At 38.2% G+C, this 16,276-nt stretch overlaps 1 protein-coding gene across 1 annotated transcript in view; it reads left to right on the top strand.

The window, feature by feature from the left end:
- Window positions 1-14,999, top strand: part of LOC308620455 (olfactory receptor 10A4-like) — a 124,126-nt gene extending 109,127 nt beyond the window's left edge. The window contains exons 3-4 of the mRNA XM_081240024.1: window positions 14,278-14,393; window positions 14,798-14,999. Of these exons, the coding sequence (XP_081096150.1) occupies window positions 14,278-14,393; window positions 14,798-14,984 (303 nt within the window). The 3' untranslated portion in view covers window positions 14,985-14,999. The remainder of the gene's footprint in view (window positions 1-14,277; window positions 14,394-14,797) is intronic.
- The last annotated feature ends 1,277 nt before the right edge of the window (window positions 15,000-16,276 follow it).

The raw sequence follows: 16,276 nt of genomic DNA, 5'->3' as shown, positions 1-16,276 counted from the left end.
TAGATTTAGAGATTGATGGCAGTTTGCCTTTGGTCATTATTATCAGCCAACCGACCACACCAATAGGCTAAATTTAAAAAGCTATAATCATTCAATATATACACTGATATATATATATATATATATATATATATATATATATATATAAAATCCATTTGATAAACACTCATGAGAATAAAGGGGATATGTCCTTAAGATAAAAAAAAATACAGGTTTAAATTTCTTTATCCAAAAAAAAGCGGGGCACTTGAATTTTTCAGGTTTTAGAAAGGTAATATGCTGCGTACACCATACGTTTCCTATCACCTCCAGAGAGTTCTGAAGCAGAATTCTATAATCAAACGCATCAATATCTCTATAGCAAAATGTATGACTATACAATGTAGAATAAATAAAGACTATAAATAATCAGTTCACAACAAATTTTTCATCCAATGTGTTAAGACCCCAAACTTAGGAAAAAATGCTGTTTCCAAAGCTGCTTGGATTTTTGAATCACAGATAAGGGCTTATGGAATCCATACCTATTTATAACCAAATGCATATGCCAAGGGAAAAAATACTAGATATGTTGTTATTAAAACAGAAGATGGCAAAAATATTCTTTATCCCCATTATTTCATGTTGCTTTGGTACTTTTTGTCAATAAGATACAACCTGAAAAAAGTGAATAATAAATATTTAAAAGGTAGATGCAAAATATTATTTTCATATATGATTATACTTAAGAAAAATAAGAGTACTAAACTAAAAACTATTCAATAGTTAAAAGAAATACTACAGAAAGATTCCATGTACCCTTTGCCCAGTTTCCCACATAGTAACATGTTATGAAACTATAGTACATTATCACAAACATGGTATTCACATGGTAATAGGCCAGATATAGAATATCTTCATCACAAGAGTCCTCATTTTGCCCTTTTACAGGCAGACCCCATTTCTCTCCTGCCTATATCCTTTCCTTAGGCCCTGTTAACTACTATCTGTTCTCCATTTCTATAATTTGTCATTTCAGAAATGTTCTATAAATGGATTCATACATTATATAATCACTTGAAATGGGTTTTTTTTCTTAGCATGATTCTCTGAAGATTCATTCAGTTTGTTGTGTGTATCAGTAGTTCTTTTTTTTTTTTTTTTTTTTATTGCTGAGTAATGCTACATGCTGGATGTACTTAGTTTGTTTAAACATGTGCCAGTTGAAGAACATCTGGGTTGTCTCCAGTTTATGCTATTATGAATAAAGCTGCTATAAACATTTATGTAGAAGTTTTCATGTGGCAAAAAAAATCTTGCTCTGATTTTGAGATAAACTGCATTAAACTTGTATATCAATTTGGGGAGAATTGACATCATTACTACTTCAACATTCCAGTCCATGAACACAGTATGTTTCTCCTTTTATTTAGATCTTCATTCATTTCCTTCGTCCGCATTGTGTATTTTTCAGCACGCAAGTCTTGTAAATATATTTTTAGATGTACACCAACTAAATATTGTGTTATTAATTTCAGTGTCTGTGTGTTCATTGCAACTGCATAGAATTACACTTGATTTTTATATATGTTTATTTTGTATCCTGTGATCTTTCTGAACCCACTGTTAGTTCTAGACTTTTTTGTTGATTCTGAGTTCTGATTCTCCACTAGGCATCTTCTGACACAACGTAAGCATTAAAGAGACAGGCGCCTTATTACTGCTCAATGGGTGTGGAAGTCTAGGCTCTCCACTGACACCTGGTGGCAGTGGGGATGAAATTCCTGGCTCCCACCCAGCCTGGTGAGGGTGGAAGTCTAGGCTTCCCTGGATTTAACCACAGTTTTTCCTATTGTGTTTGGATGAAGTAGAGTGGTTATCATCTAAAACATTTCTGTCTTGGCTAGGTTGCCCCCTTTCTGGGTCATTTGGCTAAAGAGAGCACATTTTGGTTTGGGCTTTTTTGTTCATACATGTTAGATTTTCAGATTTCTGACTTCTCCAATAACAGGCCTAGGATATATGAAGCCAAAAACAAACCCAGGGGACCCACTACCTTTTCATTCCTTGGTCCACAATGTTCCTACCTACTCGCCTTTTTTTTTTTTTTTTTTTTTTTTTGGCGGTACGCGGGCCTGTCACTGCTGTGGCCTCTCCCATTGCGGAGCACAGGCTCAGAGGCCATGGCTCACAGGCCCAGCCACTCTGCAGCATGTGGGATCTTCCCGGACCGGGGCACGAACCCGTGTCCCCTGCATCGGCAGGCAGACTCTCAACCACTGCGCCACCAGGGAAGCCCCTCGCCTTCTTTTTTCTACCTTTCAGAGTCTTATGTTTGTTTTATATATAATATCCAGGGTTTTTTAGTTGTGCTTGGTGGAATCAGTAAAAATGGGCAATCAACTTTCATAGCGAAAATAATAACAATGTGTTGTGTAATTCATAGAAAATGTATGAGTAAAATGTATGACAAAATGTATGTATGACAAAAGAAAGAGAGGTAAATGGAAGTTCACTTTTATAAAATGTTACATTATACATGAACAGTTAGGTTTCTTCAGGGTAGATTGCTACATGTTAAGGATGCATATGGTAAACCCTAGAGCAAACACATAAACAAAGAAACAAATAATTTATAGCCATAGGTGAAATAACAAAAGAGAAGAAAAAAATTGGCAGACACACACCCAACTATATCAAAATTTGTAAGTTTAATCTATTTTAACAGAAGTTGATTTTTATACTGAAAAATTTTCACAATAATAAGCAATTACTTGAATGTAGTTAGGGAATCATTATATAGTGATCTTTATGTCTACAAAATTTACTTTGTGGGTTATTGATAAATGAATAGTATTTATGACGCCTATCATGACAAAAATACTTGTAGATTAAAATATTTCCAATATTGAGAATAAATATTTAACAGAAGTAGACTAAATATTCCTGTTAAGAGATAGAGATTGTTACTGTAGATTAGAGCAAGAAAGCAAGGAAGAAAGAAAGAAAGAAAAGGAAGGAAGGGAGGGAGGAAGAAAGAAAGGAAGGAAGAAGGAAAGCTAGGAGCAGCTGAGACAAAATCTTGCCATAAACCCCACCCTGAACACTGTGACCACAGTTGGGAGGGACCTCACAACCCCAAGTTTCTCCCTGAGGAGTGAAGGGTTTTAACTCCACACCAGCCATCCCATTTTAAGACCTGCACCTGAGAGACAAGCCCCCAAAACATGTAGCTTCAAAAGCCAACAGGGCTTGTGTCCATGAGACCCACAAGGCTATAGCAATCTGAGAAACAGTTCTTAAAAGGCCCATGCAGCCTCACCCACCCCACAGCGCCAAGGCCCAGAAAAAGGGCCCTGAAAAGAGCTCAGAGGCACTGAGGCAGCTGAAAAGTGCTCAGGCTTTCTGTGAAGTAGGCCTATTTGCTTGTCTTGAAACATCAGCCTGAGGGGCAAGCATGTAATTTAACACACATCTCTCTCCAAAGACGGAGGCCAGCGGGTGCCATCTTTGCACTCTCCCTCTGCCTCACTCCAGCTCACAGGTATCTCTTGAGAAGGAGCTTATGTACTTTTCTGGTACCCTGATTTTTGAGGGTTGTCACCCAGAGGACACCTCTTGGTCACCTGGTTCTGGTGGCCAGCAAGGCTTATGCTCTAAGGTCCCATAGTTCTGCAGTAAACAGAGAAGGAGTTCTTAACTGGCTACCTCCCAAGGCACAGCAGAAAGGCATAGACTAACATGCCCAGTCTTTCTGTAAAAGAAGCCTGTTAGCTTATCTTCATAGGCGCAGCCTGAGGGGCAGGCTTCCTATTAAACACACATCTAAAGGTCCACTGTGATCCTCTTCAGAGACCTCAGACAGTAGGATCTATCTTTGAGCTCTCCCTCTGCTGTACTCCAGATCACCAGTATCTCACAGAAAGGAGTGCACATGTCTAGTGCCCTGGTTTTTGTGACTGATGCGTGGGGGATACCCCTTGATTACCTGGTGGCCCGTGGGGCTTAGGTTCATGGGTCCCGTTGGACTGTAACAAACAAAGAAGCAGTTCTTAACCAGCTACACCTCAGGGCACAGCAGAGAGTCAACAGACTAAGGCACCCAGTCTTTCTGTGGAAGAAGCCTATTAGCTTATCTTAAGGCTTTGAACTGAAGGGCAGGCTTCTAATTAAAAACACTTCTAAGGGCCAACGGTGATCCTCTTCAGAGACCTTGGAGGGCAGACACTATCTTCACACTCTCCATCCACCACACTCCAGGTCACCAGTATCTCCCAGAAAGGAGTCTCTGCCCATGTCTGTTGCCCCAGGTGCTATGGCTGTCACCCAGGGAAAGCCCCTGGATTGCCTGGCTCTGCTGGCCAGTAGTTCTTATGTTCATGGGTCCCTAGGACTATAAAAAATGGAGAAACATTTCTTAACTGGCTACTGCCCCCTGGGGCACAGTACAGAGGCAGCAGACTGAAATGCACCCCTGTCTTTCTGGGAAAGAGGACAATAAGCTTATTTTCATAGCTGTGGCTTAGGTTATAGGCTTCTAATTAAACACATATTGAAGGGCTGACTATAGTCCTCTCCAGAGATTGGGGAATCTAGCAGGTGTCATCTTTGCCTTCTCCCTCTGCTCCTCCCGCAGGCCATCAGTGTCTCTGAGAAAATTTGTACACACATCTGGTACACTAACATTTGTGACTGCCACCCAGAGGATACATCCCTTGATAGCCTGACTCTGGTGGCCAGTGAGACTCGTGTTCATGGGTTCAATGGGATGGTAATAAACAAAAAACAGTTCTGAACTGGTTATCACTCCAAAACTCAACGCAGAGGGAGCAGATAGAAATGTTCATCTCCCAGTCTTCTCCTGAAAGATGTATATTTGAATACTTTAAAAGTTGCTGCCTACAGGCCTGACTTCCAATTAACCTGAATCTAGGTGCTAATAGGGATTCTCCCCTTTGGGACACTGATGGCTCTTGGCATACCCTCAACTACTGGGAGCCCACTAACAATAAAGTAGGTTGCTTGGACAATCACAAGGGTTTGAGAGACAGCCAAGAGCTAGAGCAGCATTGAACAATAAGTTTTATCTCCTAAATGATGCCACTCCTTCAGACTGAGCAAGGTGGCTGTTTTATCTAATGTATAAAACCCCACACAGAGTCAAGGGAAATGAAGAAAAAGAGGGATATGTTCCAAATGAAGAGCAAGATAAAAACCTCAGAAAAAAAGACCTTATGAAATGGAGATAAGTTATTTACCTGATAAAATTTAAAATAATAGTCATAAAGATGCTCACTGGGCTCAGGAGAACAATGGCTGAACAAAGTGAGAATTTAAACAAAGAGAGAATTTTAAAAGTAGCAAACAGAATTCACAGAACTGAAGAATTTGTTAACTGAAGTGAAAATTATACTAAAGGGTCTCAAAAACAGACTAGATGAAATGTAAGAAAGGATCAGTGGACTCTAAGATAGGTTAGTGGAATTCAGTCAGAGCAGCAAAAAGAAAAGAGAATGAAAAAGAATGGAGATAGCTTAAGGAACTTAAAGGGCACATCAAGCAGAATAACATTTGGATTATAGGAATCTCCCCCGAGATTAATGTAATAAGAGACAAAGAAGGTCATCACATAATGATAAAGGGCTCAATCCAACAATATTTGTAAATATTTATGCACCCAGCTAGGAATACCAAAATATATAAAGCAAAAATTAAAAGACCTTAAGAGAGAAATAAACAGCTATACAATAATAGTAGGGGACCTTAATATCCCAACTTCATCAATGGATCACTCAGATAGAAAATGAATAAGGGAACATTGGCTTTAAATAACATCATAGACTGGATAGACTTAACACACACATAGAGAACATTCCATCGAAAAACAACAAAATACACATTCTTCTCAAGTGCACATGGAACATGCTCAAGGATACTTCTTAATAAATATAAGAATACTGAAATTATATCAAGCATCTTTTCTGACCACAGTAGTATGAAACTAGAAAACAATTACAAGAAGAAAACTGGAAAATTCACAAATATATGGAGATTAAACACCATGCTACTGAACAACCAATGGATCAAAAAAGAAATATAAAGAAAAAAATTTAAGAAATACCTTGAGACAAATGGAAATGGAAATACACATAAAAAAACTTATAGAATGCAGCAAAAGAAGTTCCAAATGGGAAGTTCATAGCAATAAATGGCTATAATAAGAGACAAGAAAGGTCTCAAATAAACAACCTAACTTTGAACCTCAAGGAACTAGAAAAAGAAGAACAAATGAAGCACAAAGTTAGTAGAAGGAGGAAAATAACAAAGATCAGAGTGGAAATAAGTGAAATAGAGACAAAAAGATAATACAAAAGATCAAAGAAACTAAGAGCTTGTTTCTTGAAAAGAAACACTAAATTGGCAAATCTTTAACTAGACTCCCCAAGAAAAAAAAAGAGGATTCAAAATCAGAAATGAAAGGGGAGATGTTACAACTGATACTACAGAAATACAAAGGCCCATAATGGATTACTACAAGCACTCATATGCCAACAAATTGGACAAGTGGGTGGAAGAAGAAATGGATAAATTTCCAGAAACATACAGTCTACCAAGACAGATTCATGAAGATATAGAAACTCTGAACAGACCAATTACCAGCTAGGAGATTGAATCAGTAATCAAAAATCTCCAAAAACAAAAGTCCAGGACTAGATGGCTTCACTGGTGAATTCTACCAAACATTTAAAAAAGAATCAATACCAATCCTTCACAACCGTTTACAAAATATATGAGGAGGGAATACTTCCCAACTCATGTAAGGTCAGTATTACCCTGACACTGAAACCAGGAAAAACGATGTGAATAAGGACAAGAGAGGTAAAAATTGACTGTACAGGTAAGAAGAGGTCAGACCATTCAGAACTTCTTTTTGACCATGTGATAGATTTTAGATATTAATCTAAATGCAGTGGACCACCATTGAAGCATATTAAGCAAGGGGCAATTTAAAAAAAAAAGATAACTATGTCTACTGGGTAGATAATTTATTGTTAAGTGGCAAGAATGTAAAGAGAGACTAGTATAGGAATGGCAGAAGATCAGGTAAAAGCTGATGACGGTTTAGGATTGAAAAGGTGTCAAGGCCTATACTCATATTTCTTTTTTTTTTTAAGAAAAAAATTATATTTTATTTCTAATCTTTTTTTTACATCTTTATTGGAGTATAATTTCTTAACAATGGTGTGTTAATTTCTGCTTTATAACAAATTTAATCAGTTATACATATACATATGTTCCCATATCGCCTCCCTTTTGCGTCTCCCTCCCACCCTCCCTATCCCACCCCTCCAGGCGGTCACAAAGCACCGAGCTGATCTCCCTGTGCTATGCGGCTGCTTCCCACTAGCTATCTACCTTATGTTTGGTAGAGTATATATGTCCATGCCTCTCTTTCGCTTTGTCACAGCTTACTCTTCCCCCTACCCATATCCTCAAGTCCATTCTCTAGTAGGTCTGTGTCTTTATTCCTGTCTTACCCCTATGTTCTTCATGACATTTTTTCCTTAAATTCCATATATATGTGTCAGCATACAGTATTTGTCTTTCTCTTTCTGACTTACTTCACTTTGTATGACAGACTCTAGGTCCATCCACCTCATTACAAATAGCTCAATTTTGTTTCTTTTTATGGCTGAGTAATATTCCATTGTATATATGTGCCACATCTTCTTTATCCATTTATCCGATGATGGACACTTAGGTTGTTTCCATCTCCGGGCTATTGTAAATAGGGCTGCTGTGAACATTTTGGTACATGACTCTTTTTGAATTATGGTTTTCTCAGGGTATATGCCCAGTAGTGGGATTGCTGGGTCATATGGTAGTTCTATTTTTAGTTTTTTAAGGAACCTCCATACTGTTCTCCATAGTGGCTGTATCAATTTACATTCCCACCAGCAGTGCAAGAGGGTTCCCTTTTCTCCACAGCCTCTCCAGCATTTGTTGTTTGTAGATTTTTTGATGATGGCCATTCTGACTGGTGTGAGATGATATCTCATTGTAGTTTTGATTTGCATTTCTCTAATGATTAAAGATGTTGAGCATCCTTTCATGTGTTTGTTGGCAGTCTGTATATCTTCTGTGGAGAAATGTCTATTTAGGTCTTCTGCCTATTTTTGGATTGGGTTGTTTGTTTTTTTGTTATTGAGCTGCATGAGCTGCTTATAAATTTTAGAGATTAATCCTTTGTCAGTTGCTTCATTTGCAAATATTTTCTCCCATTCTGAGGGTTGTCTTTTGGTCTTGTTTATGGTTTCCTTTGCTGTGCAAAAGCTTTTAAGTTTCATTAGGTCCCATGTGTTTATTTTTGTCTTTATTTCCATTTCTCTAGGAGGTGGGTCAAAAAGGATCTTGCTGTGATTTATGTCATAGAGTGTTCTGCCTATGTTTTCTTCTAAGAGTTTGATAGTGTCTGGCCTTCCATTTAGGTCTTTAATCCATTTTGAGCTTATTTTTGTGTATGGTGTTAGGGAGTGATCTAATCTCATACTTTTACATGTCCCTATCCAGTTTTCCCAGCACCACTTATTGAAGAGACTGTCCTTTCTCCACTGTACATTCCTGCCTCCTTTATCAAAGATAAGGTGACCATATGTGCGTGGGTTTATCTCTGGGCTTTCTATCCTGTTCCATTGATCTATCTTTCTGTTTTTGTGCCAGTACCATACTGTCTTGATTACTGTAGCTTTGTAGTATAGTCTGAAGTCAGGGAGCCTGATTCCTCCAGCTCCATTTTTCGTTCTCAAGATTGCTTTGGCTATTCGGGGTCTTTTGTGTTTCCATACAAATTGTGAAATTTTTGGTTCTAGTTCTGTGAAAAATGTCAGTGGTAGTTTGATAGGGATTGCATTGAATCTGTAGATCGCTTTGGGTAGTAGAGTCATTTTCACAATGTTGATTCTTCCAATCCAAGGACATGGTACATCTCTCCATCTATTTGTATCATCTTTAATTTCTTTCATCAGTGTCTTATAATTTTCTGCATACAGGTCTTTTGTCTCCTTAGGTAGGTTTATTCCTGGATGTTTTATTCTTTTTGCTGCAATGGTAAATGGGAGTGTTTTCTTAATTTCACTTGCAGATTTTTCATCATTATTGTATACGAATGCAAGAGATTTCTGTGCATTAATTTTGTATCCTGCTACTTTACCAAATTCAATGATTAGCTCTAGTAGTTTTCTGGTAGCATCTTTAGGATTCTCTATGTATAGTATCATGTCATCTGCAAACAGTGACAGCTTTACTTCTTCTTGTTTGAATTGGATTCCTTTTCTCCTCTGATTGCTGTGGCTAAAACTTCCAAAACTATGTTGAATAATAGTGGTGAGAGTGGGCAACCTTGTCTTGTTCCTGATCTTAGTGGAAATGGTTTCAGTTTTTCACCATTGAGGACAATGTTGCCTGTGAGTTTGTCATATATGGCCTTTATTATGTTGAGGAAAGTTCCCTCTATGCCTACTTTCTGCAGGGTTTTTATCATAAATGCGTGTTGAATTTTGTCGGAAGCTTTCTCTGCATCTATTGAGATGATCATATGGTTTTTCTCCTTCAATTTGTTAATATGGTGTATCATGTTGATTGATTTGCATAAATTGAAGAATCCTTGCATTCCTGGGATAAACCCCACTTGATCATAGTGTATGATCCTTTTAATGTGCTGTTGGATTCTGTTTGCTAGTATTTTGTTGAGGATTTTTGCATCTATGTTCATCAGTGATATTGGCCTGTAGTTTTCTTTCTTTGTGACATCTTTGGTATCAGAGTGATGGTGGCCTTATAGTATGAGTTTTAAGAGTGTTCCTCCCTCTGCTATATTTTGGAAGAGTTTGAGAAAGATAAGTGTTAGCTCTTCTCTAAATGTTTGATAGAATTCACCTGTGAAGCCATCTGGTCCTCGGCCTTTGTTTGCTGGAAGATTTTTAATCAGTTTCAATTTCAGTGCTTGTGATTGGTGTTCATATTTTCTATTTCTTCCTGGTTCAGTCTCAGAATATTGTGCATTTCTAAGAATTTGTCCATTTCTTCCAGGTTGTCCATTTTATTGGTACATAGCTGCTTGTAGTAATCTCTCATGATCCTTTGTATTTCTGCAGTGTCAGTTGGTACTTCTCCTTTTTCTTTTCTAATTCTATTTAGATTTGGCTCTTCTCCCTTTTTTTCTTGATGAGTCTGGCTAATGGTTTATCAATTTTGTTTACCTTCTCAAAGAACCAGCTTTTAGTTTTATTGATCTTTGCTATAAGAGTATTTTAAAATCCTGGAGGAACACAAGGTAGAGAGTAATTAATTATATCCAGTTGGGGATAGGAATGGTCAGAAAAGGTTTTGTTAGGAAGTTGACATTAGATTTTGGGTTAAAGAATGAGTATGAGTATTAATATGGTTTATCTGCGTTTCACTAAGGCATTTGATGAACTCTTTCACGAGACCTTTGTTACTATTTTAAAGAGATATGTTCCAGATAACAGTACATATAACTGTGTTTATTTATACCCAACACATGTCTGAAATGATTTAAAGTCACTGATAGAAAAAAAGGAGATAGCTTTGCTATTTGCCCAAAGAGTAGAGTTTAAAAATTGGTGTCAAACCATTTGGGAATATAGCTTAAGTGATGTGCCCCTAAGATTTGGCTCTGTCCTAAGAAATATTTTGATTAAATATTTGAGGGAATTGGACATTTATGGCACACTGAGTGATGCAAAGCTATTATAATGGAGTAAAGCTTTAAAAATGTCTTTTCAGCACATAGCAAAAAAATTAAACAAAATAAATATACCTTGGAAGATAAAACCTATAAACACACACACACACACACACACTCATCTTATATGACTGTTGGCTCAACTACAGATCCAATAGTATCATCAAACTGCTTTGAAAAAAGTTAAACCTTAGGCTACATTAATTACTAAACACCTAGAGTTAAGCACTCTGCTGTGTGCAAAAGATACAATGATGAATGAATACATTTGTACTCATGATGTTAATAATTATGTAACATAAATAGATGCACACATACACAATTATAAAAATGCTCTAATAGCAGTTTACACAAAGTGTTAAAAGAGAGTAAAAGAATAATCCCTTGATTTGGCCAAGCGAGGACAAGGAAACTTCACAAAGAAAATGATTTTTCTGATGAGAGATGAGCAGAAAAGTTATACATAATTGCAGGAAGATGTTTCCGAGGATAGAGAGCCACATGCACAAAGGCAAGGAAGGGTGAGAGAACACGATGTGTGCACAGAACAGAAAGTATTTTGGTGTGATCAGAGCATCAGCTCTGTAGGGGATTTCAAACTGGAAAAATAAGCAGAAATCATAGAAAAAGACCTTGCCAAGGGTTATACTTATTCCAGGAACAGTAGGGAGTGATTGAAAGACAGTGAGCAGGTAAATAACCCTATCCGAGTTGCTGTCAGATCACATACAAGTGAAGGATGGTTTGAAGAGAATGAGTTGGAGTTGGGTTCCTACAGTACTCCAGGCCAAAGAAAATAAGAACCAGAACCGAAAGCCGTGGTGATAGGGATGGAGAAGGTGACACTGAATCAGTGTTTAGGAAGAAAAATAATCAAATTTGGGGGATGAAGTAAAGGGTTTTTATCCCAGTTCCTGGGTTACACAGCCAGGTGGTATCATTTCCTGAAATGAGGTAGATAAATGCAGGGAGGTTAGGGAGGAAGAAGATGATGAGCGTAATTTATGACTCATCACTCTTTCAATCTAAGGCTGTATTGTTGATGTATGTAGTCTTCTGTGTCTGAATTCCTTATGAATGTGGCTCACTGTGCCTACGCTCTACCTATATAGATATTTCCCTGATTATTTTCCATATCTTCTTCATTCAATAACAATTTACTGGGCAGCTACCTTGCAAGGCATTGGGATAAAAAGTTGATTAACACAATCTCTGCTCTCAAGGAGTATACCACCTAGAATATGAGATGAAGACATGTATTCATGATTATTCTAAGATAAGGACCGTAAAAGTGGTATTTCAGGTCTCCAGTGGTGCTAATCCTAGAAATGCTCTGTCCTTCTAGAAATTGTCTTACTTTTTTCAACTTTGCTTCCATCCTATGCCAAACGCTCCACCTTAGTCTTACCTGTGAGCTCAGATTCATTCCCATTCTTAGAGAGTGGGTGAAAGTGCCACCTGAAAGGCAAATACATGGCTTGGAGTCAGACTGACCAGGATGCATATCCTGATGCCATTTGCTGGCCGCCTAACTTTGGGGAAATTACTCCACTTCTCTGTGCCTCAGATTCCTTGGCTGTAAAGTGAAGCTAATAATAGTCCCTACATCTTCTGGTAGTTGTGAGACAACCATAACACTTGCAAAACGCTCAGAGTACTGTCTGATACTTAGTTGGTGCTCAATAAATGTTCATTCTTACTATAAAAATAAATAAGGTATCCAAAAAGTTTTCATAAAAGAAGTGATGGCCAGCTTGAGATTTCTAAAATGAATAGGAATCAGCAAAAATTTTAAAATAAATCTCACTATTTTTACTCTTTACCTTCCTCTTTCCTTCACCACCTTGACTTCATGTCTTGCACCTGTTCAGGATTTTACTTAAAAACCATCTCAGTGCAACCTTCTTTGACACTCCCCACACCCTAAATCCTATCTTCTCTACTGCTTTATTCTTCTCTGCTATTCTTGTCACTGTCTAGCATACTATATATTCTATTTACATAATTTGTTATAAATCTGTCTTCTGTATTAGAAGGTGAGTTGTACAAAGGCAGAGATTTTTGTTTGTTTTATTTACTAACATATTATCTTCAGTATCTAGAGCAGTGTCCGGCACACAAAAGATAATCAATATTTATTGAATAAATTATTTTTTCCCCTTAGAGATTGAAAAGAAAGGGCTACAGTGAGTTTGGGCAATGGGTTAGATAAGAAGTAGATATTGGAAGGTAGATTTAGCTTTATATCATAATAATTGTAATGTTTAGCATTCATTGAGCATGTATTATAAGCCAGTCGCCATATTACATGATTTAGATTTATTCCTCCATTTAAGTTTATAGTCATCAGAAAAATTTTCACAGTTCCAATTTCGAAGCTTGGTTGTTGATACAGTGGTGAAACCTTCTGATTCTTTTTCACAGGATTTAATAGTATTAGTCAAGCTTGCATATTTGAGTTGGTCTTTATTTATACGTAAAATTTGTTTCATATTTCTTGAGAGACAAGACATAAGCCAACCAGTGGAAGCTAATGAAAGGGTGTATACAGAACACACCTGGATTCTCTCTATTGTCTGACAGTATCTTGGGTCTGTGTTCCCTTTGTCTGATCACATATAGCCACATGGAGAATATTTAGCCCAGTGATCAAGGTAAACCACAACTTCTATATTATGCATCTTCTTGCTTAAACTGCAATTGTTTGAGTTTAGAAATGAAGATGTCTCTAATATGCTGAACTCTTCCCAAGTATGAGCTGCTCCAGATTAGGACACATTCAGGTCTCCTCCTCAGGGATCACTGGTAGTTGTTGGTTCACTTTCCTTGACTTTCTCCTTCCCACCCTTTTGTTTTGCAGAAAACGTGCCCTGGCTCACCTCACCACTTTTCTGTGCATTAAGACCCCTCCCTTCAGAAATGGTTGGCCTGGCTTCTTTTTAGCACCACTGACTGCTGAAGAGAGAATAGGAGGACAAAAGTGAAGCTGTGACTTTGAACATCCTCTGTCAAGCAAAGAAAAGTTGAGACATTATAGATATATACGGTGTGCCTGAGTTCAGTCTGAAAAAAAGTTAGTATTCTTCAAAAAAAATTGTGAATCCCTTAGTCAGACTTGTTTTTTACATTTTGGAAAGTACAGCTGTTTGACCTTCAACAGCTATAACAAGAGGTTGAAGAATGAGACCACAGGAGTTTCCCTTTCTAAGGGTGTAATAGAGGCCTAAATAACATATGGGGACTTCCACCTTCCTGGAGCGTGGATGCCCAGTGAAATCCTGGGCAGAAGAATAATATGGGGAAACTGGACAATTGTCAATGAGTTTGTTCTTATGGGCTTCTCAGCCCTGTCCTCTGAGCTACAAGCTCTGTTGTTTCTCCTTTTTCTGATCATTTACCTGGTTACCCTAATGGAGAATGTCCTCATAATCCTGGTCACTACAGAGGACTCTGCCCTCCAAAGTCCTATGTATTTCTTCCTCAGGAACTTGTCTTTCCTGGAGATAGGTTTCAACTTGGTTTTTCTGTCCAAGGTGCTGGGGACCCTGATCATCCAAGACACAACCATCTCCTTCCTTGGCTGTGCTACCCAGATGTACTTCTTCTTCTTCTTTGGAGCTGCTGAGTGCTGCCTCCTGGCCACAATGAGGTATGACCGCTATGTGGCCATCTGTGACCCTTTGCACTACCCAGTCATCATGGGTCACAGGGCCTGTGCCCAGCTGGCAACTGCCTCCTAGTTCTCAGGATTTCCAGTGGCTACTGTGCAAACCACATGGATTTTTAGCTTCCCTTTTTGTGGCCCCAACAAGGTGAACCATTTTTTCTGTGACAACCTCCCTGTCATTGCACTGGGCTGTGCTAATATACCTCTCTGTTTGAACTGGAGGCTCTGACAGCCTCTGTCCTATTCATCTTCTTCCCTTTCTTGTTGATCCTGGGGTCCTATGTCTGCATCCTCTCCACTATCTTCAGGATGCCCTCAGCCAAGGGGAAGTGCAAAGGTTTCTCCACCTGTTCCTCCCACTTCCTGGTTGTCTCCCTCTTCTACAGCACTGCCATCCTCACATACTTCAGACCCCAGTCCAGCACCTCTCCTGTGAGCAAGAAGCTGCTGTCACTGTCCTACAGGGTGGTGACTCCCATGTTGAACACCATCATCCACAACTTAAGAAATAGTGAAGTAAAGACTGCACTGAGGTGGGCCATCCACAGGACCTGGGACCCTCAGAAACTATGACTGACTTAGATGGAAACTGAGGGGGTAGAATGCAAGGACATAGGAAAGAAAAGCACATTCCTCAAATACGTCTTTTGTCTCTACTCTTTCCAGGAGCCACAGTATACCCACTGGGGTTTTGGACTTTCCATTAGGAATGAAAGAACATGAGTGATGAATGAACTTCAGTAGGCCCAGTATTCTCTGGGACTGGGGTACAAATGTCTCTGAGGATGCTACTAGTTTACACAAATTAGCAGCCTATCGAAGGTTGACAGTTTCACTACAATTTGCCATTTTTAATTTGTTTTAACTTTTCTTGAACTTCTTCATCCGTGTCGTTTTATAATTTTCTGCTTTGCTTTCTTCTATATGTCCAAAAACTCTACTGGTAGCTCAAAGATCTTTTTGTTTATGAGATAAAGTAATGATAATAAATAGTAGAGTTTGTTTCATTCTTTTGCTCATTTTTTAAACAAATTTTGAGTTTAAACTCAAACTTCCAAATTTTCAAAAATTTCAAAACTCAAATTCAAAATTTCAACAAATTTTTATGCAGCGTTCAGCATATGTCAGAGCTTATTTAGATCCTGAAGACACATGGGTGAATAAAACAGACTAATTTCTTGCCTCGTGGAATTTATATTCTAATGAGAAAGAAAGAAAATAAAAAGATACTTTAAATCCTCCACTGTCTTGTAAGGTACACATGTTTAGAGGGCTATCAATGGAGGACTTTTTCTGCTACCATAATTGGTCTGTGCCTCATCTGGAGAAAGACTACTTTGCATTGATGACTACCTCAATCTCAAATTATACACCTTGGATATGAGAGTTACTTGACAGACAGGGTGTAAAGGAATCCCAAGTTAAGTATAAGTGGATAAATGATGGGAAACTGCTGTGAATAACCCAAAGATTTTTTGTTTTCTAGATTTTTTGGTAATGTTATTGTGATTGGATGAAATCAACTGTCCTTTTTAAACTTACATATCCCTCAACCAATTTAACAGCCCCTCTTTTTATTTTGTCAGGGAACATAGTCCGGTTCTGGATTCTTGGCAAAGAGCAGACTTGGGACACGGGCACCATAGCTTTGTGTAAACTATTCATAAGAATTTATTGACAATTAACAGCATAAACTAGCATTTACTCCATAGACATTTCCTCTCCTCAAGCTCTACAAATGGCTTTCCCTCTGTGTGCCAGGGAGATACCAGGACCAGTTCAATCTCCCACACAGGGTATCCTTCAGCTCTCGCATAGCAAGGGCTCCAGAAGGGCAGCACATTCTGAAATCCCCATAGGAATTT

The sequence above is a fragment of the Mesoplodon bidens genome, assembly GCF_964165515.1.
Source record: "Mesoplodon bidens genome assembly, chromosome: 7".
Taxonomy (NCBI): Eukaryota; Metazoa; Chordata; class Mammalia; order Artiodactyla; family Ziphiidae; genus Mesoplodon; species Mesoplodon bidens.
Note: the sequence above shows the minus strand (reverse complement) of the source record. Positions and strands in the feature narration are given on the sequence as shown.